This window comes from Hyperolius riggenbachi, chromosome 1 (assembly GCF_040937935.1).
Source record: "Hyperolius riggenbachi isolate aHypRig1 chromosome 1, aHypRig1.pri, whole genome shotgun sequence".
Classification (NCBI taxonomy): Eukaryota; Metazoa; Chordata; class Amphibia; order Anura; family Hyperoliidae; genus Hyperolius; species Hyperolius riggenbachi.
Window position 1 is genome coordinate 562,135,286 of NC_090646.1, and position 27,725 is coordinate 562,163,010.

Here is a 27,725-nt window from a genome sequence, read left to right on the forward strand (position 1 = left end):
TTTTTTATTCAATTCATCCTCCAACATCAGTCCTATTTAATTAGTGGCTAGGGTTGATGTCTCTGCTCATTTTAATTGATTACAAATGCAGTGGCAAAGTACAGACAGGAAATTCATAATGTCCAACTTCCATTGAAAACTCTAGTGAGAATGGCTGTCATGTAATTAAGTCTCTCTAAATCTCTAGGAATTTCACTCTTAAAAGTTTTGTTGAATGTTGAGAATTTGGAGAGTAAGATGTATTAGGCTCAGACTCAGTTCCCACTGGAGCAGAGAGTGTAGTCTCTGCTCGGATGGTCCGCTGTGGTCCAGCTGGAACCCGGGGCAGATGCGTTACCCCCATAGGCTATATGGGGATTGAATCCGCCTGCCCGGACTGCACAGAAGTGTGGCCCACTTATCGCAATGGATCCTGTGGATCCGTTGCAGGGTGACAAGTGTGAATGGGTCTTGTATATAAAATAGGAGCCGTTCACTGTCAGTTTTGCAATGAGTGGAGAACAGACAGAAATTGCCCATTCTCAGCTCAAGTGGGAACACATCTTTAGGGTACTAAAACAGTAAGAGGGGTGAGAGGGATAAATGTAGATAGACTTTAGCAAGTACATTTTGCCAGTTGTACTCAGATGGGCCCCCCAGAAGACCCATCTCCAATGGACATGTTGATAAATTGCCACCAACCAGGACTCTGGAGTCGGTATAAAAATCATCCGACTCCAACTCCAACTCCTCAGTTTAAGACACCACCAACTCCAACTCCGCATTCACATGTACACGATTTCTCATGTGCCTCACCCCTCCTCTTGAATTCATAAAATAGCCATCACCACTCTCCAACCTTTGACATCTTTGAAGGGATCTTGAGCCTATGAAAAAAAATCAGTTTTACTCCCCTGGGGCATCTACCAGCCCCCTGCAGCTGTCTGGTGCCCTCGCAGTCACTCTGGGATCCTTCTGTACCCCACCACCAGCTACTTTCATTTTTGGCTGACAGGCTTACTGCGCCTGCACAGGCCTGGCCACGCGTCACCTTCTACGCATTCCCGCAGACTTCTTTGCGTAGAAGGCTACGGGAACACATAGAAGGTTACGCTTCATTTGGCCTGTCGGCAAAACGACAGTAGCAGGCGGCGGGGGACAGGAGGATCCGAGAGTGACTGCGAGGGCACGGAACAGCTTCAGGGGGCTGGTAGAAGCCCCAGGTGAGTAAAACTGATTTTTTTTTTCTTAGGCTTAAATATCCCTTTAAGAGTTCCCTCAACTCACTTTTTCTCACAAGCATACACTCTAGCTTTCACCTCTTCAACCTCTGGCCAAGTTGTACTCCTTACTAGATAATCTAAAACAGACTGCCTCTAGCTATACATATTGTATACTACCCCACCACTTATGCCCTCCCCCATTTCTTTAGATTGGAAGCTCACAAGGGGAGGGCTTTATCACCCTTTTGTGTCTTGGAATTTGTTAATCATTTTTTGCTTATGAAATGGTCATACATGGTATGTGTCATGTTATTTTTGTCACTGTAATTAATATATCTACCAATACTGAATTTTGTACCAGTGTCTCTAGTTGATGTATACAATTGCCTGTGCTATTATGTACCCCAAGTGTGTTTCTTACTTTGTACATCACCACGGAATATGTTGGATCTTCATGAATCAATACTAAATCAATACCACTAATAAAGACCTAGCTCATAGCTGAGAGCTGCACCCCCCCCCCCCCCCAAAAAAAACAACAACAAAAAAACAAGCAAACAAACAAAAGAATGGGTGGGCTACAGGTTAGATAAACTACTAGCTCAAAATGTGTGTTTTGATAAAGATATGAATGCTTGGCATACAGCGCATCCTGAGCCACCACAGTAGTGCTCAGTGTCATTCTAGTGACTGAGATCAGCGGATTGGAATGTTTACATTCAGATAAAGGATCTGTGTGGATTACAGAATGAATGCGGGAGGCAGCAGTCATAACAACAAATGCTGTTAGGCTTACTGTTTGAAGGTAGGAATCAATAGCATGGAGCTGCATCCATACACATACAACTGGCTTTAGTCATAATTTACATAAAATAAGCTGCAAGGGTTGCTTGTTGCCCTAAAACGTTCATCTCTCTTCCTCCTTAAAGGACTTACGAGGCGAAATTACTAAAAAAAGTAAATTACCTGCCTCATCTTTTAAGGCACGGAGGACGCCGTCCGCGCCCTCCGTGCCGATCCGCCGGGTCCCCCCGCTCATTAGACCCCAGGGCCGGCTGCCGACCCCACGGCCCGAGTCGGGCTCTCCTGCCTCTCGCAACATGGCCGCTTCCTCTGGCATACACAATATAGCGCTTGTTTCTTGTTTCTTTCAAAAGAGGTAATTAATTGTAAATGTTCAGTCAAAGTAGGCAAAGATACCAAATTCCTCACTGAACATCCAGTGCTGTAACTAGTATCCGCACCACGAGCGGTATATCTATGCCCTACAGAACTTGATCTGAAGTCCCTGACATGTAGATATTAGTCTACCACCACGATCAGCGCTGTGCACGCTCCCGTCGGCTCTTGCGCTCTACTCTCGCCACAGTTCCCATTCATTGATATCAATGAAGACCGGCATCAATGAGATGCTGCCATTCATTGCCAAAAATGAATGTACTTAATGTAACACTTATATGTGGTCAGAAGTAGATAATCAAAAAAAGTGGTGGGGACATCTAGTGGCAAAAAAGTAAAATTACACCTACAAATATTCCCAAGGAATTAAAATAAACATTATATACCATTAATTAACACTTTACCTCCCCTCTATGTTATGCAGTACAGTACTATGCATTCATTATTTTTCTACAACTGTTTTTGGATTGTGGAATAAATTATCTGAGTTTCCATTAATCCTTATGGGGAAATTCGATTTGATATAAGAGTGCTTGGGATTACATGCATGTTCCAGAACAGATTATGCTCACAAACCAAGGTTCCACGCATTGCACAACACATGCTATGTAAGCAGTGTGAGTACCACTAAAATTGCAATGCTTTCCATGCACAGAGAAATGTCATTATTAATTAGTGACTATGCCCCTGTATGTCTTTGCCCCTTTGTGTTTGCCAGCCACTATGTGAAGGTATGTGTGAGTATGTGAATCTTCCACTGTGTGTCTGACAAGCTGAAATAAAGTGTGTCATTGTGTTACTGTATATATAGCTGAACTGAATCATTTGTGTTTTTCCTAATAAAAGTGAGATCATTCTTAAAGAACAAGCGACACCCATGTTAACCTAGAAATAAAAAACACACATATAAATAGATAAATACTACTTCTACTTACATAACAAATGTATTGTGCTATCCACGTAATGATTCCTGTGAATTTTATAAATGAAAAGCAGAAAATCCTATTCTAGGCAGTGGCCATTTTACCAAGCTAATGCTGACATCATATCCTCCCTGACTCTTGTTTTCCCCCCTCCTTTCTCTTGCTCATTGTGTATTCATTAGCGGCCCTCCTCCCAGAGTCGTCAGACACTTCCACTGAGGTGTATACTAGGAACTGTCTTTTTTTTATTTACACATTCAATCACCTCACAAGTAATCAGAGGATGTTTCTGATAAGCAGCTAGGCAGGGAAATAAATGGAAGAGGAGGAATATATTATAGATAAAAAATAACTCCCAGCATTTAACTCTTTGGCACTATTTGGCACTAGGGCCAGTGCTCATAAAGTATGTGATAACTCCAAACCATAACAGCAGAAAAAGTTTTGCAAGTTTTGAATGCAGGATTAGCATCGTTATTACTTAATACACTCAGACCAGTTGCTGTTGAAATTTGATTTTTATGGTGACAATACCGCTTTAAGTTAACTAGGCTTGTTTTAACTGCCATGTTCCTTAGTTGACGCAGCAATCATCTTAAAGAGGAACTTACGCGAAAAGGGGGAAAAAATAAACCAATACATTGCATAGTGAGAAGTTAACTAATTAAGGAACGCGCTAATTAAAAATCTACGCCCTGTTTTGATGGCTAATTGGCTGCCAGGGTGTAGATTTCAATACACTGACGCCGCACGTTCTCGCCACTTTCATCGCTCCCGATGATCTCACCGCTGTCTCCTCTCCACAGCTCACTCGCTCTGCTGTCTCTATAACGGGAAAGCCCTGTGAGCGGGTCAGGACCTGATTTCATTGGCTCCTGGCCGTGTCTATCAATGTAAGCAGCTCTCATTGGCTTACATGGATAGGCAGCGTCAGGAGCCAATGAAATTATAGTGACGGCAGAGTGGGTGGCTGAGGTTCCCGGCATGCGGCGTGGATGGCGATTGCGGGAGGTATGTGCGGCAATTCGTCGGTATTCGTTGTTATTTCGCTGTTTCTTGTACCAGCGGTCTCTGGTCCTTAAGGGGGCAGAAACCGCTGGTACTTAAGTGGTTAAAAATAGAGATGATTGATATTCGCCATGTAATTTGTTCATATTGTTTGATCCACAACCAGCCTGCACATAATCATTTTTACTACTGGCAGACATGAAAAAAAACCAGCATCAACAGCCATTATCTATAACCACACCCACTAACAATGCGATAGGCTAAAAGGTTGCTCTTTTATAGATATACACATGCACAGAGGGAGATACTGGTTGCTTGGCAGTTGGAAACAGCTGTCATTTCCCACAATGAAACAAGGCTCACAGACAGCATTGCACTGTGGGAGGGGCGTTACCACAATATCAGCTATACTTACCCTCCTGATGATTTACAGTAGAATCCCTTTATAGTAAACTCCAAGGGACCAGGGAAGTAGTTTACTACATCATAAGTTTACTATATCAGAGTAGGTCATACCTTGCATATTTATACAGATGGATTTGCTGGGACCCGAGGACTGAGTTTACTATATCCAGAGGTTTACTATACCAGCGTTTACTATAAAGAGATTCTACTGTATTTAAAAAAGGTAAATATTTCTGGTGGGAAAGCGGGTATCAGCTTCTGATTGGGAAGAAGTTCAATCCTTGGTTACAGTTCCTCTTTACGCTGGCCATACACTGGTAGATTTTTACTGTTGATATACAGCCGATTTGATTAAATTTGCTAGAAATCAATGTCCCAACATGCTGGCCTGATTGACCTAACTATTTTCATCTGAAATTGTGCCGGATGGAAGAACGACGTCCCATGAGCGTAGCACTGCATGAAACAGCGCAACGATGCGGTTAGATTTCATGCTGAAATCTATTAAAAATCTACGTGCAGTGTGTGGAGGGATTGGATCAGATTATGCCCGGAGAGGGGTCTATCTTTTGGCCACATCGACCAGTGTATGGCCAGCCTTTGTGTATATATACAGAAGTATGATAGTAACACGCTCCATAATAGCCCAGCCTTTCTACTACTCCCGGTATTTACCTCTGCCGTATCAGGAGTTTTCTTGTCTGCAGGTTTGGCCGCTCCAGCTGTCTTCTTATCACATTGCTGCAAGGAAACACAATATAGCCAGTGTTATCTAGTATTCCTGTGGCACACCTGGAAACAAAACATACTTTTACTACACTGTCCCCATGATCATACCTTCACTACACTGTCCCCACACTGTAGCAGAACTTTGCCCGGCATGAGATTCTCACACTTCTTATACTTTGTCACGTTGTACCATAAAGGTGTCTGGATGGTGTAATGGTTAAGGGCTCTGCCTGACACAGGTGACCAGGGTTCGATTCTCGGCTCTGCCTGCTCAGTAAGCCTGCACCTATTCAGTAGGAGACCTTAGGCAAGTCTCTCTAACACTGCTACTGCCTATAGAGCGCATCCTAGTGGCTGCAGCTCTGATGCCTTGAGTCCGCCAGGAGAAAAGCGCGATATAAATGTTTGTTTGCTGTGTTAAAGTGGACCTGAACTCGTGCACAGGACAGAAGGAAAACATAGAGAAATGCACCCTGTATGCATTTAGAGAGTTCAGCCTGACTAATTCTCCCTCATCTGTGTATAATAATCACTAGTGTAATTTGATCTCTCAGCTGTGTCAGCTGGTTGCCTTGGCAGAGTAGCTCATTGATTAACTCAGGATGCTAACCTTATGTCTGCTTCCATGAAAGCAGGAAGTAGACACACTGCAGATGTATTGCAGGATTTGTATCAGCTATAACAAAGAAATGTTTTTCTTTAAAGGTTATTATGCTGTAGCATATCTTTTAGAGCAGACAGGAAGTTCTGAGTTCAGGTCATCATTAAAATAGTGTCTTTCATGATAAGTGCCAGCACTGTACACAGCCAATCACATGATTCAAACATTCAGTCAAATACTGGCTCTTTCTTTTGAAGGTCTGAATCAAGCTAGCCGCCATCGGGCAATATGGGCAGTTCATATGTTCTTTGCTGATAAGGGTCAGAGTGATTTTGTATTCAAGCAATGTAAAAATGTTTATTTAGACTAAACATCACCCTTTTGTATGCCGTTCTCATTTTATCACAATATAAGGTAATCTATTATGGCTGACACCCATTGCAGAGGCAGTTGCCATTCTCTGATGGTAGCAGTCACCCTCTGACAAGTTCACACACAACATCCAGGGCGGTGACAGCACTTGCTCTGCATAGACTGATGTCCAGTATTAGCATGCAACCTGAATATTATTCTTATCATAAATGTATTATTTTATTACACAAACTCCCCTTCCCTGGAAAGCTCCTGCTAATTCTTGGTCCTCTCCTTTTCATATTTACTCCCCCACATTACAGGTCTTTTCTTCCTTCAGCTGTGAGGTGTCTGGTGAATGAGACAACCTCCAATGTCTGTCAGCCCCTCCACTTCCTGCAAAGGTAATTGGATAGCGGCCCTGTAAATCGAAGCCATCCAACTCCCCTCTTGCATAGGAAGATTGTTGACTGCAGGAAGTGGTAGGACATAGTTGCCTACTTAGAAGACATGTTCTTCAGTGTCACAGCAGTGCTGAGGATAAATACACCTGCATAGGAGAGAAGATGAGGAACGGGACCAGCAAAGACCTTCCTAAAAAGATATTTGTTTTTCCACACCTGTGGTGTAATTTTTTTTTTTTTTACAAACATCTCGAGTTCTGCTTTATGCATTTGGCCTTTTACAGCAATAATTTATTTTGTGATTGTTTTGGGCAACAGCTTGCCATCACTCATTTCATAGACATGTTTACTTGGCTGTGTGTCCAGCAGAATGTACTGCCCTACAGAGAGGGATCGGAGGGGGGCATGGAGAATGTATACTGCTATGCGAAAGAACAAAAGTGATTGGCCAAACAGATGCAATGTAATGTTGGGGATACACGGTGAGTTTTTTCTTATCAATCGAGCCGCTGATAGCTCAATTTATAATTCCTGACGTGTCCGATCACCGCGCCGGATCGATTCCGCGCTCCATCCCCATGGGCGGACAATGGAAGAAAACGAGCGGGAGATAAGAAGTGCCCGCGGGGACGAGCGGGAATCTATTCGGGCGCCCGCGGGGACCCGCCAGCAGCTCGATTCCGGCGCAGAAACTCACCGTGTATGCCCAGCATAAGGCAATACCTATGCAGCCAACAGACTGTTGCATGAAACAATCACATCTGGCAATAAGAGTCCAGAATCTGCATGCTGCTTTAGACTAGTTGCTGCCTTAAAGAGAATCTGTATTGTTAAAATCGCACAAAAGTAAACATACCAGTGCGTTAGGGGACATCTCCTATTACCCTCTGACACAATTTCGCCGCTCCTCGGCGCATTAAAAGTGGTTAAAAACAGTTTTAAAAAGTTTGTTTATAAACAAACAAAATAGCCACCAAAACAGGAAGTAGGTTGTTGTACAGTATGTCCACACATTCAAAATACATCCATACACAAGCAGGCTGTATACAGCCTTCCTTTTGAATCTCAAGAGATTATTTGTGTGTTTCTTTCCCCCTGTTCTCATGCACTGAAGTTTCAGGCTGCTTGTTCCTTCCTGCAAACAGCTTTGCCCTTGTCTGTAATTCTTTAGTATGTGAAAGCCCAGCCAGCTCAGAGGACAATTTATCCAGCTTGTAAAATATAAGAGAGAAGAGAGAAGCTGCTCTAATCCTAAATAACACACAGGCAGTGTGCATACAGGTGCCTGGAAGGGGGAGTTCATAGCAGAACCACAACACTGAAGAACTTGGCAGCCTTCCAGACACAGGCTGACAAGTCTGACAAGAGAGAGATAAGTTGATTTATTACAGAGACAGTGATAGTATAAAGTGCTGCAGTAAGCCAGAACACATTAGAATAGCTTTTTGAACTTGTAGGATGATAAAAAACAGGATGCAATTTTTGATACGGAGTCTCTTTAAAACAATTTGTTAGGGAAGTTAACAGATTTTTACCAACAATCTTTTATCCGATTAATGTTAAATTTAAGTCACTAATTTACACGATTTACACGTTTAATTTGTTGTTCTCCCTGAGAGGTAGGCTCAGGTGGGAAATAAAAGGCTGATTAGCTCAGCCTGGGATCAGCCTGATCTTAGAGAGCACAGGCTTTGTGTTCTACTGGCAAACAAAAATAACGCCAAGTTTGTGCTGCTGAAGACTACTCTGTTTTGGGTTCAGGACAAGCATTAGGTTTGTACTTTGCAGAGAGTTAGAAGCCTATGCAGTGGCATAGTTTTTTTGTGTATGTTTTATTAACTGTTTTTCTACATAGTGTAAATAGCATGTAAACAGATTGCACAGCACAAAAAAAAAAAAGACTATCATAGGTGAATCTCAAAACTGTCGCCAGACTTGTTTTGCTCTGTGCTTGTCCCAGAAGGGAAGAAAACCTCCCACACAGTACCTATCCCTCTGTGTTACAGTTGGTGGAGTTTACTGACAGGGTGCTGGTAGTTGGTAGTACCAGCTGTCGTTGGTAGTTTGTCGTTGGTAGTACCAAAACTGTCGCCAGACTTGTTCTGCTCTGTGCTTGTTCCAGAAGGGAAGAAAACCTCCCACACAGTACCTATCCCTCTGTGTTACAGTTGGTGGAGTTTACTGACAGGGTGCTGGTGCTGGTAGTACCAGCAGTTGGCTGGTAGTGGTGGGGGCTTAATAAGGTAGCAAATATAGCTATGCCCACAGGTGAATAGGTGAAAAGGAGTCATTTATGAACACTTATCTACTGACTCAAAAAGTTAAAAAGTAAAAAAAAGCAAAAACAAACAGCAAACGTGCATGCTTAGAAACATACAAAACACTGCCTAGCCACATGACATTTTTTACATAACTGACACAACTGGCCTGCAGGCGAAGCTTTGTGATACCTGGTGATGGATAAGGAAACCTGCATCCACTATTAATTTCAAATAAACGCAAAAAAAAAAGCAAATAAACACAGGAGTGTACGGTTTTGTGCACATAAAGGCAGCATTAATGTCCAGGCAGGATGTGGTCACATCCTGCAGAAGTGTACTAGGCCAGAGGATTACAGTCAGGTCAGTAAATCACACTCTATGGACTCGATTCACTAAACCGCGATAACTCATAGCACGGCCGCACTAGCGTTTTTGCACGCAATCGTGAACTTTCGCATGCTAGCTCAGCCGTGCTGTGAGTTGTCACGGTTTAGTGAATCAAGCCCCATGTGTACAGGATGTACCAATTCAAGGACCAAATGCTTCCCTAACCTTTAAGTTGGCCACACACCATACAATTTATTACAGTTCTTTTCAATTCAGGAATTACAATCGAGTTTTCCGATTGATTGGAACATTTGAAAAATCTGACCAATGTACCACTCACATGTGTTCAATTTTTCCCCAATTACGAAAAAACTACTAAACCACAGGTGTGGAACTCCAGGCCTGGAGGGCCAGATCCATGCCAGTGTTTAGGATGGACTGAGAAAGAGAGGAATGTGTTCTATCTGATGGACCGCACGTTTCCTGATTCAGACCCATCAATTAATTTAAACTGTGTCAAAAATGTGTGAGGACCTCAGCCCTCGAAGGACCGGTTTGACATCTGTGATCTAACATCAAGAAATTAACAATCTACCCTACACCATTCATTGTTCATGAACATTGATCCTAACAATCCACCACTCCTGGTCGAGTTATGTTGGTAAAAAAAAAAAGGGAAAAGTGATCAAATTTCTTGAACGAATAAAAGAATAGCTTTTGATTTTACTATAAAGTGGCTCGTTTTTACCACATTGCCCTAAAATTGGATCATTATATTTTATCGTGTTTGGCCACCTTTAGATTTCAGACTGTATAACTCCATTGCACAGGTGCATATACCATGTGTCCTTGGGTGGAGGAGTTCTAGATATTTATACTTGCACTTATATTTCAGCAGTTGTTCTAATCAGGAAAAAAACAAGCACAGGTAAAAATAATGGGGGATGGAATTTGTATTACTTCTGTTTATTTCTCCTGTGTAAACCCCATATAAAAGAAGCAGATGATATCAGGTCCAACATAACAAAAGTACCTCAGCCTAAATTAGTCACAGAAAATATGGACTGAAGACTTAAACCAAGGAACACGACTGCAAATAAGTTCCCAGGGTGGGTATTGGGTAACAATACACCCTTGATAATATTGTTGGACCTGCGTGCGTGTTGTTTAAAACACGCTGCACATAATTTAGCAAGTACAATGGGATAATAGGATGCTACTGGGGCAGGAGTGGCAGCTCTGGCTAAGGCAGAATTTCTCAAGAAATTCATCTAAGGAAAGGAAATTGCAAGCATAAATAAAGCCACATAGTTTTATAACATGTTCCCACTGGGAGTATTCAAGCATTTCACTAGGTTTGTAATTAAAGATGAGGACAGAACCCAGAATGTACGGTAACTATTATGCCTTTATACAGTGCTAGCATTTCCTTTAACAGAGCACACTGAAAAATTCATGCCACCAACTTTCCCTCAAAGAACCCTATAATCTGATCTTCCTAGCAAAGCTTAATAGACATGGTAGCGCACGTTGCGCAATAAGCGCGACCCGTGTTATCTAAGTAATGCAAGCGTCGCTAGGGTAATGTGCAGGACTCTAACAATGGTTGCGTTACCTAGGCAACACAGGTCACACTAATTGTGCAACGCAAGCTACCTTATCACCCTGAGGAACGGTAAAATTGATATGTACTCTCTGCACACAGCGACTCGATCAAAGTTTTGTTCATATTCCCCTTAGTCACCATACTGCTCAGCTCATCTTTCCTGCTAGCACAGACTTATTCAAGGACTATGCATATTTCAGCACTGTCTTAAACAGGAACTCCAGTGAAAATAATGTAATAAAACAAAAGTGCTTCATTTTTACAATCATTATGTATAAATGATTTAGTCAGTGTTTGCCCAGTGTAAAATCTTTCCTCTCCCTGATTTACATTCTGACATTTATTACATGGTGACATTTTTACTGCTAGTAGGTGATGTCACTGGAAGGAGATGCTGTTTGCTTTTTTGGCAGTTGGACCCAGCTGTAAAAAGCTGTTATTTCCCACAATGCAATGAGGATCACAGACAGGAAACTGTCAGGACCATGGTCCTGACATCACACTGTGGGAGGGGTTTCACCGCAATATCAGCCATACAGAGCCCCCCTGATGATCCGTTTGTGAAAAGGAAAATAATTCTCATGGGAAAGGGGGTATCAGCTACTGAATGGGATGGCGTTTAATTCTTTGCCAAGGTTTCTCTTTAAAGAAGTATGTTTATATGTATTAAATATATTTTATGAAGTGCACAGCTTTATTCATCCTAGTGAAAGATGTACTACATTCACTAAACCCCATATTTACCCTTATGGTAATCTTATTGCTGTTGGTTTACAATGCTTTTGTCCTCTGCACTTCTTTACTGATTATGCCCTTTGTACACAGATCAGCCACAAACGTAAAACCAGTGACAAGTGATGTGAATCACAACGATTATCTTATTACGATGTCATCTGGCAAGGTGAGCGATATATAAGACAGCAAGGGAAGGCCAAATTCTTAGGCAGTTTGTGGGCTCTGCTGTGCTTTAGGCTACCTCTCCATTTGTGCGGCGGCATGCGTCTTGTGAGACGCGATGCCGGCACAGCTGCTGCCTCTCGCAGCCGAATCCCTCTAGCCGCGCTATGCACGGCTATAGGATTCGGACAGCTACGGACGAAATTATGCTGCAGGGCCTCAGATTTTTCCTCGGCCACGAATTCGGATGGCTCTCATAGACTTCTGTAGGCTGCTGTACTCCATCCGAATTCGTGGGAATCGGCCGGGATTCGCAGTAGTGGAAACCCGGCCTAAGAATTGGGTTCCAAGTGTTCCTGAAGTGCTCTCTGTACTGCGCATGCGCGCGAGAGAGAGCGCTTACGCAGGTGCAGTACGGAGCCGTCTGTCTTCAGGAGCATTTGGGCTCCTGAAGACTTCCAAAGCCTACCATGGCTGGACAGAGCAGTCTTCAACCCTCGGTTGAAGACTGCTAACAGGGATGATGACACTGTAATGAGGGCACCAGGAGAGGAACGGAAAGGCTCTATAGGACCCAGAGCATTCCCTCTCTATAAGTGAGCATCTGTTTGTTTGTATTTCTTATTTCCCTTCAGGTTTGCTTTAAGCCATTTATACCTTCCAGGTAGCTCTGGGTCACCACTATTCCCTTATTACTGGTCCAAGCCCTATCCCATACAGCCATAACAATCCATACAATGTACTGACTAGGACCAAGAAGTCAGAAACAGACTGTCTGCATGCTGAGTTGATGTGGCTCTGTAAAATGTATTACTTATAGGCTCACTATACACTAGCGTTTCTGGATGTGCACCCTGGCTTGCAGGGGCCTAAAGAGATGATATGCATATTCAGGAGTGATGCATCATGGGAAACCATTGTTGCTTACTTACAGATGAATTATCGCAAATACTTTTTGTTTTCAAAAGGCACACTTACATTTTACAACTGACATTTGAGATGTATGATCACTCTATTATAGAACTGTGACAGGAGGTGGCCTGGTCAAATGAATCTCGTTTCCTTTGGCCTCAATATTCTATAAAACCTAATATGTGCATCAGTGGGATGTGCTGAAAAATAAGCCTGATCTATGGAGGCCCCGCCCAGCATCTTACAGGACATAGAGGATCTGCTGGTAACACCTTGGTACCAAATACCACAGGAAATCTGTGAAGTCCTCGACGGGTCACCGCTGTATTGGTGGCACAAAACTAAGCAAAATATTAGGTAAGTGGTTAAATGTTCTGATTAATCAGTGTACTGTATATTGGTCACATGCAGGTCTTGATCTGCTGATGAACCTTAGAGAAGTACAAAATGAAATAAAATGTTCCATAAAGTTAGTCTAGCAAAAGCCTTTTATCCCAAAAGCAAAAACAGGTGGAGAAACTAAATTATTTAATAGCGCAACACAGAGCCGCACAGAATGCAGCAGCCAATCAGATTTCACCTACGTCACACGCTCTTTATTTCTGCAGGCATCAAGGAAACACAGTAGGGGTTTGAATTGTTTATCCATAAACAATTTTTATGTCAAGCTACTTTAATCCAGCAGAAAGCTGGAACAATAATGTGATCTAGGTAGCGCTCCTTAAAACTTATAAATAAATGGTACATATTCACTTAAGGGGCTTGATTCACAAAAGCGTGATAACTGCTATCACGGCAGTTATCACGCGATCTGCCGCGCGAAGGTATGCGCACGTAATGGATTACTGCGCTTGATAAACGAATGTTTGCGCGCAATGACGCCTGTGAAACACGCACGTGATCACCCGCAAACATTCGTTTATCACGCGGAGCAATCCTTTACGCGGGCAAACCTTCGCGCTCGGCAGATCGCATAATAACTGCCGTGATAGCAGTTATCATGCTTTTGTGAATCAAGCCCCATGTCTGTAAAACTGATGTGCGTTCCTAGCGTGCGGCACCCTGGCAATGTACGCGTTACCTAGGTAACGCAGGTTGCACCAACTGAACAATGCATGCTACCTAACTGAGGGAAATACTGGTGAAACTGCTGTGCGCTCTCTTCACGCGTCAGTTTTTCCGACACTAAGGGCCAGTTCACACAGGCCTCTGTCGGGCGTGTTGGTCAAATACTTTTCTGCAAGTGTGCAGAAAAGCATTTGACAGCTTTCAGCATTTTTCACTCAAGAGGAGAATACGGAGGCGCAGTGGTAAGCAACCCGGGACGCAACATGTTGCTTCCAGTGTCGCTGAAACGACGGGAAAAATCAGAACACAGCGTTCGTGCAAACAACGATAAACAATGGTGCAGGCTCAGCCCATTCATTTGAATGAGCAGTGCCTTGACAAGCGTTGTGGCCGGCCTGCAATCGCCCTAAGTGGATACACCCCACTGAAAGCAAAACTATCTCTACAGTCACATTATCAATCAAATCAATTGGACACCTGCAGAGTGAATTAATGGTTGTTTAAATGTTTGTTAGAGGTTTAAGGTATTAGCCTATTTCCACAGCCTGCCAATCTCAGAAAGAGCAGGCAGATAAAAAGCTGCTTGAATCCCTTTAAGGGTAGAAACACCTGGGGCTTGATTCACAAAGCGGTGCTAACTGTTAGCACGCCTGTGAAAACCCCCTTAGCACGTCTAAACAAGCTTTTCGCGCATAAAACTTTACGCGCGCAAAACTTTATGCGCGTAAAACTTTACGCGCGTACTGCACAGAGCACAGGGCGCACCGCGCGAAGTGCCCATTAAAGCCTATGGGACTTAGCGCGCGTAAAACTTTGCGCGCGTAAAACTTTACGCGCGCAAAGTTAGCGCACGATCTGATTGAGAAATCCGGTGCTAACCTACTTAGCACCCTGGTTAGCACGTCTAAAGACTTTAGACGTGCTAAGTAGGTTAGCACCGCTTTGTGAATCAAGCCCCTGATCTTCTGCATGCTTGTTCAGGGTCTATGACTTAGGCTTCTTGCACACAGGGACGTTACAGGCGCACGTTAGTGCAGCCTGTAACGCCCCCCCAACGCACAGCAATGTAACACAAGTGGGCTGTTCACACTGCCCACGTTGCGTTACATTGTAACGCAGCAAAGTGCTGCATGCTGTGCATTCTCCGCGGCTAAGCCGCGTTAGACTGTTTGCACATGCTCAGTCATGTTGGGGAGGAGGGGAGAGCGGCCGGGCACATGGCTAATTAATATTCACTGCACTCAGTGATGTGCAGTGTTTACTTCCTGGAGCGGCCGCTCTGTGCGGCGATTGGCCGGGCGGGACCACGTGATGCCGCATGCGTCCAAGAGTACGCATCACGGACGCCAGAGTGAGCTGCACAACGTGGCTCACTCCGACATCCACACCAGAGAGCACCAGGCGTTGCGTTAGGGGCACGCTATGTGCCTTATAATGTCCCCTAAACCCAACGTCCTCGTGTGTCACTAGCCTTAAAGAGACACTGAAGCGAGAATAAATCTCGCTTCTTGTCTCATAGTCAGCAGGGGCATGTGTGCCCCTGCTAAAACGCCGCTATCCCGCGGCTAAACGAGGGTCCCTGACCCCCCCCCCTGCAAAATCAAAGACCAACTTGGTCGTAGATTTTGCTGCTCTTCAGGCAGGGCTAACAGCTGCAGCCCTGCCTCTCAGCGCCGTCTATCAGCGGCGCATCGCCGCCTCTCCCCCGCCCCTCTCAGCGAAGGAAGACTGAGAGGGGCGGGGGAGAGGCGGAGATACGTGCTGACAGACGCGCAAGAGGCAGGGCTGTGGCAGTTAGCCCTGCCTCTATGCGGAAGAGGGGATGCGCTGTTCGGAGAGGATTTCGGGGGGTAAGGGACCCCCGTTTAGCCACGGGATAGCGCGGTTTAGCAGGGGCACACATGCCCCTGCTGACTATGAGGTCCGAAGCGAGATTTATTCTCGCTTCAGACTCTCTTTAATGTATTAGAGGCAGAGGGTAAGCAGGATTGCCAGGTAGACTCCATATTTCACTCATTACAGTTGTCCTTTACAGAGATCCTGCAGAAAGAAAGATATGCTAGGGGCACAGGAAGTCGAAATTTGTGAAAATTATATCTTATCTATAAAAAGAAAGAGGGGCAAAGCCTCAATGTGATGTTGTAATTCTAATGTGTACCCCATTTATATACATAAAGTGTGAATTGTGTTTTTGTACATGCCGCCTAGTAAATTGCCAGCATACATGTCTGAAATCCGACTGAATTAAGCTATACGTATATGGGAGAAATTTTTAATATGATTACTAAGAACTAATCTGCCATTGACGTAACAACCAGAGCTGTTGAGTCAGAGTTGGAGTCGAGGAGTCGGATCAATTTTGGGTACCTGGAGTCGGAGGTTTTATAAACTGAGGAGTCGGAGTCCAGAGTCGGATGTTTTTTGTACCAAATCCACAGCCCTGGTAAGTATTAGACTAAGAAGTCGGATTCGAAGAGTCAGGGCCATTTTGGGTGCCTGGAGTCGGAGTTGGAGGTTTCGTAAACGGAGGAGTCGGAGTCGAATGATTTTTGTACTGACTTCACAGCCCTGGTAACAACTCCAGTAGGTTAATCAATAAACTTCTGAGGCCCCATTCACTCTTGAGCATTTTCGCCGGCGATTTCACTAAACGCTAAACCCTATGGGCCCGTTCTTACTTGGGCGATTTGTGCTAATCGCCACAAATCGGGCAAAATCGCAAAAAGCAAATGCGTAGCACCATTTTTAGGCGACTTCCCGGCGATTACGTTTCAGTGCTATAGAAGCGCTAAACGCGGTCGCGGGAAAATCGCTGCAGTGTCCAGTGATTTTTCCGCGTGAAATCGCGGAAAAATCACTCCCGCAAGTTTTGCCCTTTCAAGTGTGAATGGGGCCTGAATATTTTCTGGCAGTTTAGTTTATTGATACACTGAGCGACTGGTAATGTCAGTAAACTGCCATGGCATGGAGGGTATTTGAGCAGCAGAAGGTCTGCCTGCTGCATTGTGGTGAGGCATCAAGCAATACCAAACTAGTAGAGAAGTGGTTCCTGTGTTTGATTTTCTTTGGTGAAGCATTCATACATTCCGTAACACAGTGCGACAGTGTTGCTTATGAATTTTCTCCTAAGTCATTTTCGCACTATGGGCAAAGAAAACAAACTTTTCTCTCTGATGGGGTGAATCATGAAAAATCTTTATTTTTACCACACAAATCATTTTTATTTTAGTGCAAAAATGGAAAAAATCACAAACTCCTTACAAAATGATTTTTGATGGCACTTTTGCTCGAAAGTCGAATTCTGCATTATTTTCGCAAAAACTAATGCGAAAAGAATATTGCCATTTTTGCTCATTTCTGAAGTGCAACCCGTGGTACATGCACAAGGCAAACAATGCTTTGGTAATGCGTGTTAAGCAAGTAAAGGGCATTACCATAGCAATACTTGCAACACCCATGTACTGCAGGTTGCGCTAACAGCACAAAGCATGGTACTCTGCTGGTGTTAGTACCGGCAATGCGCTTCCTGCAGTTCATGCATCAGACCCCAAGTAAGCTTGGCAATGATTTTCTAGGGGGACCCGATTTTGTCATTTCATGTGGATTATGTGCAATATCCCTTGACTGTACAGACATATGACATTTGCCAGCTAGGGCCCAGTGATAGGCAAACTTGGCTCTCCAGAAGTTGAGGAACTACAAGTCCCACAATGCATTGCAGGAGTCTGCCACAGTCATGATTCATAAAGGCAAATGCATTGTGGGACTTGTAGTTCCTTAACAGCTGGAGAGACAAGTTTGCCTATCACTGAGCTAGGCAGTATAGGAAGGAATTCTATTTCTAGAATTTTTCTACGTAGTCCATGACCTAGTCAATCATTTACCCAAAATAGGAATGAATAGGGGATTAACAGTGGAATTCCACAACATGCTGGTAGCACCTCTCTTATTACACCCAGGCTGTCAGCCTGTCCATTACATGAGTAAGCATGCCACTTAATTGTTTCATTATAAAGAGACTTCCTCCCTATTGTCATTTCCCAGCAAAACAAAGCCTCTGCTTCCAAATAAATCATACACTAACCATTGCCCCCGAAACAGCTTTGTCCATGTGGGAATGATGTTATTTGAGTGGTGAGCCATGTATCACATGATATCGCACCATTCTTGAACAAGATTCCACTTCTCTTACAAATTAAAGTGGATCCGAGATGAACTTTTACACATTGCATAATTGTGTTCCTTTCCTATTGTTTATAGGGCATTCCTTAAAGGAGTTGTTAGGCAAAGATGAAGAAAATAAGCGCTACTTACCGGGGGCTTCCTACAGCCCTAAGCTCCCAGCACGTCCCTCGCCGCAGCTCTCCCCGCAGCCGTTCGCCGTAGTTTCGACCCGTTCCCCGGCAATGACGTCAGAGCGACCTGGAGGTCGCGCTGTACTGCGCCTGTGCGATCGGCACTGTCAATCACCGCCACGTGGGCTGGAGCGGACTGCGCAGTAGTTCTGCGCCTGCGCAGTCCGCTCCGGCCCACGTGGCGGTGATTGACTGCGCTAATCGCGCAGGCACAGTACAAAGCGACCTCCAGGTCGCTCTGACGTCATTGCCGGGGACCGAGGTCGGAGCTCCGGCAAACGGCTGTGGGGAGAGCTGCGGCGAGGGACGTGCTGGGAGCTTGGGGCTGGAGGAAGCCCCCAGTAAGTAGCGCTTATTTTCTTCATTTTTGCCTGATGACTCCTTTAAGCCAAATACTTTTTTTTGTTTTTGATTTAATACTCTATTTCCCTATAAACTAGACAAGCCACACCCACAGGTTTTCAGAGAGCCAAGGCACTTTCAGACAGTAGCAAGGGCTCATGGGAGCTCAGTCTGGGCAGGAGGAGGGGGAGGTATTACTAGCCAGAGATTTCAGAGGCAGAGGGGAGGAGGGAGGAGGAGAGGGGATTAGGCTGATGGCTCAAGATACAGATAAGCCTGCCTCTGTGTAATGTTTACAAACAACATGGCTGCTGTCATTGTATCACAGGAAGAACTAATCATATTCTATTAAAGCTGTTTGCAGCTAGATTTGCTGTGTAAACGATCTAAACTTAAGATAAGATATATACACAAGTTAATTGTTATAGTTAGTTTTTCATCTCGGATCCGCTTTAAAGGCACCCATACCCTATTCACTTGGTTGAAAGGTACTTTGTATTGACCTGAGGAAGCGCGCTAGTACCCATGAAACGCATTATCTATTTTGTGTTTTGAATAAATATTTTCCCAGTACTACTGGAGTTTATCTTTTGGAGGGGTAAAAGATTACCTCTCATTTAATTGTCAATTATTCGAAGTCTACAGAATAATTTTTACACTTAGGCACCTCCATCCCTATGAAAATGAAGGAAGAGTCCCCTCACTTCGTCAGAGGCCAAAAGTAATGTCTCTGACGAAGCAGGAGGGAACCTGCTAAATGGCTTTTCGCTCTGAATAGTCTGTTCACTATTTGACTGTATCTGTCTCTTGTAATAAGGATAAAATAAAAATGTGATTGTGGACTTGGATTAGACTGGTGCCCTGTCCATTTGATTCTGCTTTCCCTGAGAAGTGATTGGTTTTCCGGCAAGCACAGCTATACACCTGGATTCCCTCATTGTCTGTCCATTTAATGCATTTAGTGCCAACCATACTGCTTTGATATGAACATTACTTTTGATGGAAACCTTAATGTAATCACAATGTATTGGCAAATTACCAGTATACGTTTCTATGACCATTACATTTAAACAGGGTCAAATGTAGCCATAGTTTTTATATACATAATAATAGTACATAATAATAATAAAAACATAACAAGGATCATGGTATTTATTTTTTATAGCTCTGGGATTCCCCTGGACCTTCACCACAGCTATAAATGCTATTAGGAGCTGCAGCAAGTAAATTGGAGCACGTTTCATAAAAAAGGGCGTAAAATATTTCTCTTGTTAACATAAATATCTGCTGAATCAGAAGTCATTATAGACAAGCACACGAGTTCCAGCAAACATAGATTTCTCTGGAACTGCACCGACTAGAAACACCAACCTGCTCATTAAGTAATGATTCATCTTATTAACACTTTAAATAGACTGCTCTGATTATAATTAAAGGATGACTCTTATCAGTAGACATCTTTAATTTTAATATACTTTGTTACAATTAAACTATATTACTTGGTCATGTCTGCTTTGGATATGTACATAAACTGAAGCCAAAACTTTAATTGTAAAGGATAACAGAACTCACAGATTGAAGCTGACTGTGCTGTGAGGACCCCCCACCCCCAAAACACCACACACACACACACACACACACACACACACACACACACACACACACACACACACACACACACACACACACACACACACACACACACACACACACACACACACACACACACACACACACACACACACACACACACACACACACACACACACACAGCAACATCTACCTCCATATTGATGAAGATTTGGGATGCAGCTGCCTGCTGGCTCTACTAGGCTTCTTCTGGGGTTGTGAAAGAAGACCATCTATTGTACCAGCAGAGGACATTGGCCAAGGGTTAGAGCTTCCAGTGTAATGGCTACAAATCTCTGGTGCAATGGTGCCTGAAGCTCCACCTCCCAGCAAGCAGCCATCCGGTTAAAGCGGATCCGAGATGAAAAACTAACTATAACAAGTAACTTGTCTATATATCTTATCTAAAGTTTAGATGGTTTACACAGAAAATCTAGCTGCAAACAGTTTTAATAGAATATGATTATTTCTTCCTGTGATACAATGACAGCAGTCATGTTGTTTGTAAACATTACACAAAGGCAGGCTTATCTGTATCTTGAGCCATCAGCCTAATCCCCTCTCCTCCTCCCCTCTGCCTCTGAAATCAATGGCTAGTAACACCTCCCCCTCCTCCTGCCCAGACTGAGCTCCCATGAGCCCTTGCTACTGCCAAGGCTCTCTGAAAACCTGTGGGCGTGGCTTTTTTAGTTTATAGGGAATTAGAGTATTAAAACAAAAACAAAAAAGTATTTGGCTTGAGGAATGCCCTATAAACAATAGGAAAGGAACACAATTAAGCAATTTGTAAAAGTTCACCTCGGATCCACTTTAAGTATAAGGTGCAGGGGCGTAGCAATAGAGGTCGCAGAGGTCGCATTGGCGACGGGGCCCGCCGCCTGAAGCCTTGAGGGGGGGCCCGGACGCTGGGCCCCCCTCCCTTGCAGCATACTGTGTACGCCGCAGCCGCTCTGCCCGCGCTATTCCCCAGCCCGGGACTCGCCCGCTACAGCCCCTCCTCCTCACACCGGGGGGAGAAACTTGCGGAGCTCGGGGGTTACAGCAGGCAGCGGGAACTTTCCTCGGTATGGCTGCCTGTGTGCCGGGCAGCTGCGGGCTGTGGAGGGGCCGGGGATGCCGTGCTTGCTGAGGAGGAGCCGTTCCTGAGCCTGGCTGAGGGGAGAAGCCGTACAGCGTGCAGAGGGGAGAACGCTGCTGGATACATTGTAGCGAGCGGGAGACATTGGAAGGAACGCTGCGCCCGTCTCCATTCCATGCGCTGCTGTGTACCTTGTACCTAGACCCAGTATGGCGGGGAAGGCAGCTGCTCCAGGCACTGGGATCCTGCTGGTGACAGCTAACGTGGGCACCTTGTTTGATGATGTGAGTAGTGAACACATGCAACTCTTTCCCCTGCACTTTGTGCTGATGGATAGTCAGGGAGCTGCATAGTCTGTCATTGAGCCATAACTGTCAGCTTTACTATCAGGCTTGTGCCCTGCCCAGGGGCGTAGCAATAGGGGGTGCAGAGGTAGCGACCGCATCGGGGCCCTTGGGCTTGAGGGGCCCCGAAGGGCCCTCCCTCAACTACAGTATTAGCTCTGTATTGGTCCTGTGCTCATAGTAATCACTTCTATAGATACTTTGAATAGTGGTAATCATTAACAAGCTGTTCCCCATCCCCTTCTTGCACCTCTGACACTGTAGTTGCCATTGGCAGGTTTTGGTGCGCCAAATCAATTGTTATGTATAGAGTGCTTGGGGGGCCCCAATGTAAAACTTGCATCGGGGCCCACAGCTCCTTAGCTACGCCACTGATAAGGTGGCAGCAAGCCCCTTTTCACAATTATAGACAGTACTTGGAGGAAATAGGGGGTGGACAACTGCCCCTGCCCACCAATCTTCAGCATGGAGAGAGGTGCTATTACTAAGTTTTCTGATTGACATAAAAGAATAGGTGAGCTTATGTTCGTAAAGTAATTTATCCTTAAAAGGGAATCTGAGGTGAGAGACACATGGAGGCTGCCATATTTTTTTCCTTTTAAAGAGTAACTGTCAGGCTGCAGAAGCTAATTTAAACCTCTATTCTCCTGTGTTAAACAGTTTAGACGGAAGCCAAAAAGGCAATAGTGAAGATAAAAATCTCTCTTTCATTTGATGTGTGCTTATCAGCAAAGCTGTTAGACCCAAGCTCTTAAGAGGACGCAAGCCGCATACCATACTGCAAAGCATTCTGGGGCCCTCCCCTCGGCTGCTAAGGAGAAGTTACAGGATCAAGTTTCAGCAGCTTGTAACTCAGTCCAGCGCACAGCACTGAAAAATCTCCGGGCAGAGTACACTGCAGGAGTCCGCTATTGTTCCTAGCCACATGGCTAATTAATATTCACTGCACACTAGTGTTATTCAGTACGAGCTTTTCTGTGATCAGGAAGCAGGCAGGACATGACGACACATTTGGCTTCATAGGAGACAGACAAACATGAAACCTGCCATGAGCTGTCAGGAGCATCAATCTCTGCATATACTATATACAAATTCTGTGAAGTACAAACGTGGACAGTGAAATGCATATGTAATGTAAGTACAGCCAATCTTTAGCTACTGATATATGTGTTTATTTTCTCTGAGACCTTATACCTAACAGCTCCTCTTTAAACAATACCAGTTGCCAGCATTACTGCTCATCTCTCTGGTCAGTAGTGGCTAAATCACGCACCTGACACAGGCATGCAGCTAATCTAGTCAGACTTCAGTCAGACATCTGATCTGCATTCTTGTTCAGGGTATGTGGCTAAAAGTATTAGCGGCAGAGGATTAGCAGGACAGCCAGGCAATAGGCAATGTTCAAAGGAAATTAATATGCCTACCTCTATATTCTGGTCACCTCGATCCCCTTTAAATGCTGAGCAGGGTAGGAAGGTAGGGAGAGAAAAAACATCAATGGTTTTTTGGGGGTGGGGGAGGGGGGGATCCTCCCTCATATGTTTTCTCATCCACAACACATTAAAGCCCTAGATTCTCACTCAAAAAGTTCTCGTTCTCACCCCAGCGCAGGCACAGTGATGCCCGACTCCGGCTACCCAGAAGAGGGTGCCGCAGGTCAATTAGCAGGTTCGGAGGGGCAGAAAGGAGAACGGGGAGAGCGATGGGCATTAGTACTGCATACCATACATGCCAGCTCCCCCTGTTTCTCCTATATACTTTGGTTCTGGTATCCTTTAAGGAGAGATAAATCGTGAGTTAATAAATAAGGTGAGATATTTCAACAGAAAAGCTTTGTGAATCAGGCCCTATATGTTAACTGCTGCCCCTCATTTCCAGTCCCTGTAAGATTTCTAGTTTCCAGCTCTCTAGACTCTATATTAATACTGTACATAACAGTACGGTAATAACACTTCCTGTGTATGCACGCACAACTTTACGTGCCTGACCTTGACAAAGCCTTACAAGCTCCTTTTTACGTATTAAAACCAATAGATACATACCATGAATAACTGACCAAATAGTTAAATATTTCACTTCTTGAATGATCAAACTATGCAGAAAACTAGATTAACCACTTCTTAGCAATTTCCCCAGACTGCACAAAGCATTAAAGTATCTGGGCTGAGAATAGGAGCGCATTCCTTGCTGCTGCTGCTGCTGACTGACATGCTCATCACAATGAGTACTGGTATTATTACCCTACATATTTCTCACCCTTATGCCTGGTGCACATGATGGAGAAACCTCAGCCGAGGTCCAGCTTGTGCTCCACACAGTCCGGCACTTTCTCTACTTTTGTTTCCCATGCTGCAGGGCGTGGCCTGATCATCTGCCACTTGTCATCCCCTCTTCCCCTCTCCATAGAACTGCCTCATATTGCAAGTAAAGGACAGCAAATGGAAGAGCCTCCATTGATTTCTACTGCAGCCACAAATCACCGCTATTTCAAGTGCCAATCTGCACCTAAAGTGATGTGGGTAAAAAAACACCCAGTTCTCATCTGTGCTTGACTGAAGCCTGTGTCACTCTTTACTCGTAGCAAGCACTGTTTAGTGATCTGACTGTCACTTCATAAATACAGTGATTAGCATAAAACTGCCAATATTCTGATCGCAGCATGGTGATCCTGCAAAAAGGCAAAACCTTGAAGAAGTGTTAACCATAGAAGATGCCATTTTTTTTTTAAACAGGCCCGTAAAGTGTACCAGAGATATTCTAACCTAAAGATTTGATACTTACCTGGGGCTTCCTCCAGCCTCACAGGCCCGTCTAAGTCCCACGCCGTCCTCCTGCGGTCTGCCGTTCAGCCGTGATCAGCCCCGGTATTAGGCTCGGTTGCGTCCAGTCTGGGTCTTCTGTGCATGCATGGACCTCCCGTGCATGTGCAGTAGACTCAGACTGACGCGACAGAGCCTATTTCCAGGGCTGATCGCAGCTGAACGGCAGACCACAGGAGGACGGCGTGGGACTTAGGCGCAGGACGGTGGAGTCGCCGGTACAAAAATCATCCGACTTCTCATTTTATGAAACTACCGACTCCGACTCCAGGTATCCAAAATTGCTCCGACTCCTCGACTCCATAATTTTTACAAAGGGTATAGATTTGGTTCAAAAATCAACCGACTCCAACTCCTCAGTTTACTGAGACCACAGACTCCGACTCCAGTTACCCAAAAATGCTCCGACTCCACAGCCCTGCTTAGGCGTGTTGATGGGGAGGGAGGAAGCCCAGAGTAAGTATCAAATCTTTAGGTTAGAAGATCTCTGGTTTACTTTAAGGGCCTGTTTCCACTATGTGGGTATTCACATTGAAACTGCAACCAATGCATGCCACTGGAGTAACTTCCTTTGAGGTCGCATTCCCAGTTAGACATTGCGTTTTAATGCGACGTTAAATTCGCAACGCGTCTGCGCTTAGAGGTAACGCACTGCAAGCAGTGAGTTTTCATAATGCAACATTTTTTCAGCGTGACTTTAAAGGATACCACAACAGAACGGTTGTGGTAAAAATGATTGCAGCACTGTGTAGGTTGTAATCAGCACATACCAGCTGTTCCTTCACCCCCCTCCGTCTGCCGCCGTTCTCATTGTATCCATCCCGGTGTGCGGCGACTTTCCTGAACTTTGACCTGGACATACTGCGCCCTGTGTTTGTCCTTCCCTCTTCACTTCTGGCCAGCGCATAGTGCGAGGCTCAGAAGCACGCTGTCCCCTCTGTGCTGCGTGTGCGCTCCATTACACAGAGCGTCACATGCTAATCATGTGACGCTCGGTGTAATGAAAAAATCAGAAAATCGCTTACAAACAGCTCATACAAAATGCTAGCGATTGCCATTAGCGATAGCGTTTTGTAGTGGGTTCCAGGCCTAAATCCATATCTTAACTGAAAAACACTAGCATTCGCTCACTCAGTCATTTTCCTCCAGCTGACAATCTACATTTGCTTATAATCTTTCCACTCCATTTCGTGACCTTAAAGTGGATCTCCATCCTAAAATAGAAAATCCTGCAGCGCTGCTGTAACAAAAAGTTATATTTACCTGCAGTGTTTTGTCCCAAGAAGTCGTCTCGAATACCCCGCATCACTCCACTTACGGCATCCTGGCCTCGCCTCCCCTCTCTCCCAGGAAAAAAAATGCCCAGCTATTTACTGCACTAAACAGCGATGGGAGCGAGACAGGGGAGCGCACGTGGCCGGACATTTACCCACTGGCCCCAACTGGAGGATTTTTCGGGGCCAGTTGCGGGCGAAGGAGAAGGCGACTGAGGACGACAAGAGAGCGATCAGGCCGGAGGGGGCTGGAGGAAGCCCCAGCTACAGTATGTATACATTTTTTAGGGGGGCCCATCTCAAGTATAATTTAAATGGGTTTTAATTAATGTTTCTGCCCCCTTTATGATGCACAGATACTTGGTTCTGATCCAGTTCTGTATAATGCCTAAAGAGGAAACTAAACATTTGGAAAGCTTGCAATAACCATGTATAGTTAGTCATTAAAGATAATACCCAAATCAACATTTGTTGTTTTGATGTCAGTTTTACAGACTGGAACCCTAGCAGAAGCATTGAGGCTATTAGATTGCAACAAACCAGTCTGAATCCTCCTTCAAACCAGGAGGATTCTTATTGGTTTGTTGCAATCCAATGGGTAGCCTGATGCTTCTGATGGGGCTAAGATCTATATACTAGCGCTTCTTCCCATGCAGTAGACTGAGCAACGGTGGCAGAAGACCCGAATATGACAGCGGCAGGTGAGTAAAAATTCACAAAACATACGCAGCAAATAGCCTAGTGAGAACAGACATGGTTCACTATCATAGGCTACCATTGATTCCATTGGCATCTGCTTCCTCTAGCCGATCTAGAAAAATTGGTGACTGCACATCTTTGCATTCCACTTGTCAAAACAGAATGATTGGATCTGCTAAACCGAATGTTTTTAAACCTAGTGTGAACTGGGTTTTACACTTCACTGTCAGCATTAATTATTCAAAGATACATTCATGCTACAGGCCAAACTCACTAAACTTTGGTAGGCTTGTTGTGCTTTGCATAATGCACGTTACCTTAGCAATGTGAGGGTTACTCAGGTACTACAAATTGTGCTGATTGAGCAACCCTGTTTAACTCTCTAGTAAGGCCACATCTGGAATATGGAATTCAGTTCTGGGCACCACATTACAAAAAAGATATTGCAGTTTTAGAGCAGGTGCAGAGACGAGCAACAAACTTGATACGTGGGATGGAAGGTCTCGCTTACCAAGAAAGGTTAGATAAACTGGGCTTATTTAGTCTAGAGAAAAGACGCCTTAGAGGAGATCTAATTAACATGTATAAATACATCAGAGGGCAATATAATAGCTTGGCGGATGAGCTTTTTGTCCCTAGGCCTTCTCAAAGGACTAGAGGACATGATCTGCGCATGGAGGAAAAACGTTTTAGCCATTTATTTAGGAAAGGGTTCTTTACAGTAAGAGTGATTAAGATGTGGAATGCATTGCCACAGGAAGTCGTTATGGCAAACTCTATACCTGCATTTAAAGGGGGCTTAGATGCTTTCCTTGCGTTAAAAAACATCCATGGCTACAATTACTAGGTAATGCCTAATGATGTTGATCCAGGGATTTTATCTGATTGCCATCTGGAGTCGGGAAGGAATTTTTCCCTTTTGGGGCTAATTGGACCATGCCTTGTAAGGGTTTTCTTCGCGTTCCTCTGGATCAACGGGGATATTTCAGGGAGCAGGCTGGAGTTGTACTTTGTACTGGTTGAACTCGATGGACGTATGTCTTTTTTCAACCAAAATAACTATGTAACTATGTACACAGTCTGCGCAAGTGATGGTAAAATTGCCGTACCTGCAAACAGCAATCTAACCAAAGTTTAGTAAATCTGGTACAATGAGTCACTTGTGAACTCACTGGCCGTACAATAGTATGGGCATGTTGCATCTGACTCCCCCAGGGGCGGTGCCTGCCCCTGGACATAATCTCCCCAAAATGCAGGCAAGCATGCGCAGCGATTCAGTGGTGAATCGCAGAGCATGTATGGAAACATCAGA

The 27,725-nt window shown here is 44.5% G+C and overlaps 1 protein-coding gene across 1 annotated transcript in view; it reads right to left on the bottom strand.

The window, feature by feature from the left end:
• Window positions 1-27,725, bottom strand: part of CAST (calpastatin) — a 242,816-nt gene that overhangs the window by 176,205 nt on the left and 38,886 nt on the right. The window contains exon 3 of the mRNA XM_068247496.1: window positions 5,393-5,458. Within this exon, the coding sequence (XP_068103597.1) occupies window positions 5,393-5,458 (66 nt within the window). The remainder of the gene's footprint in view (window positions 1-5,392; window positions 5,459-27,725) is intronic.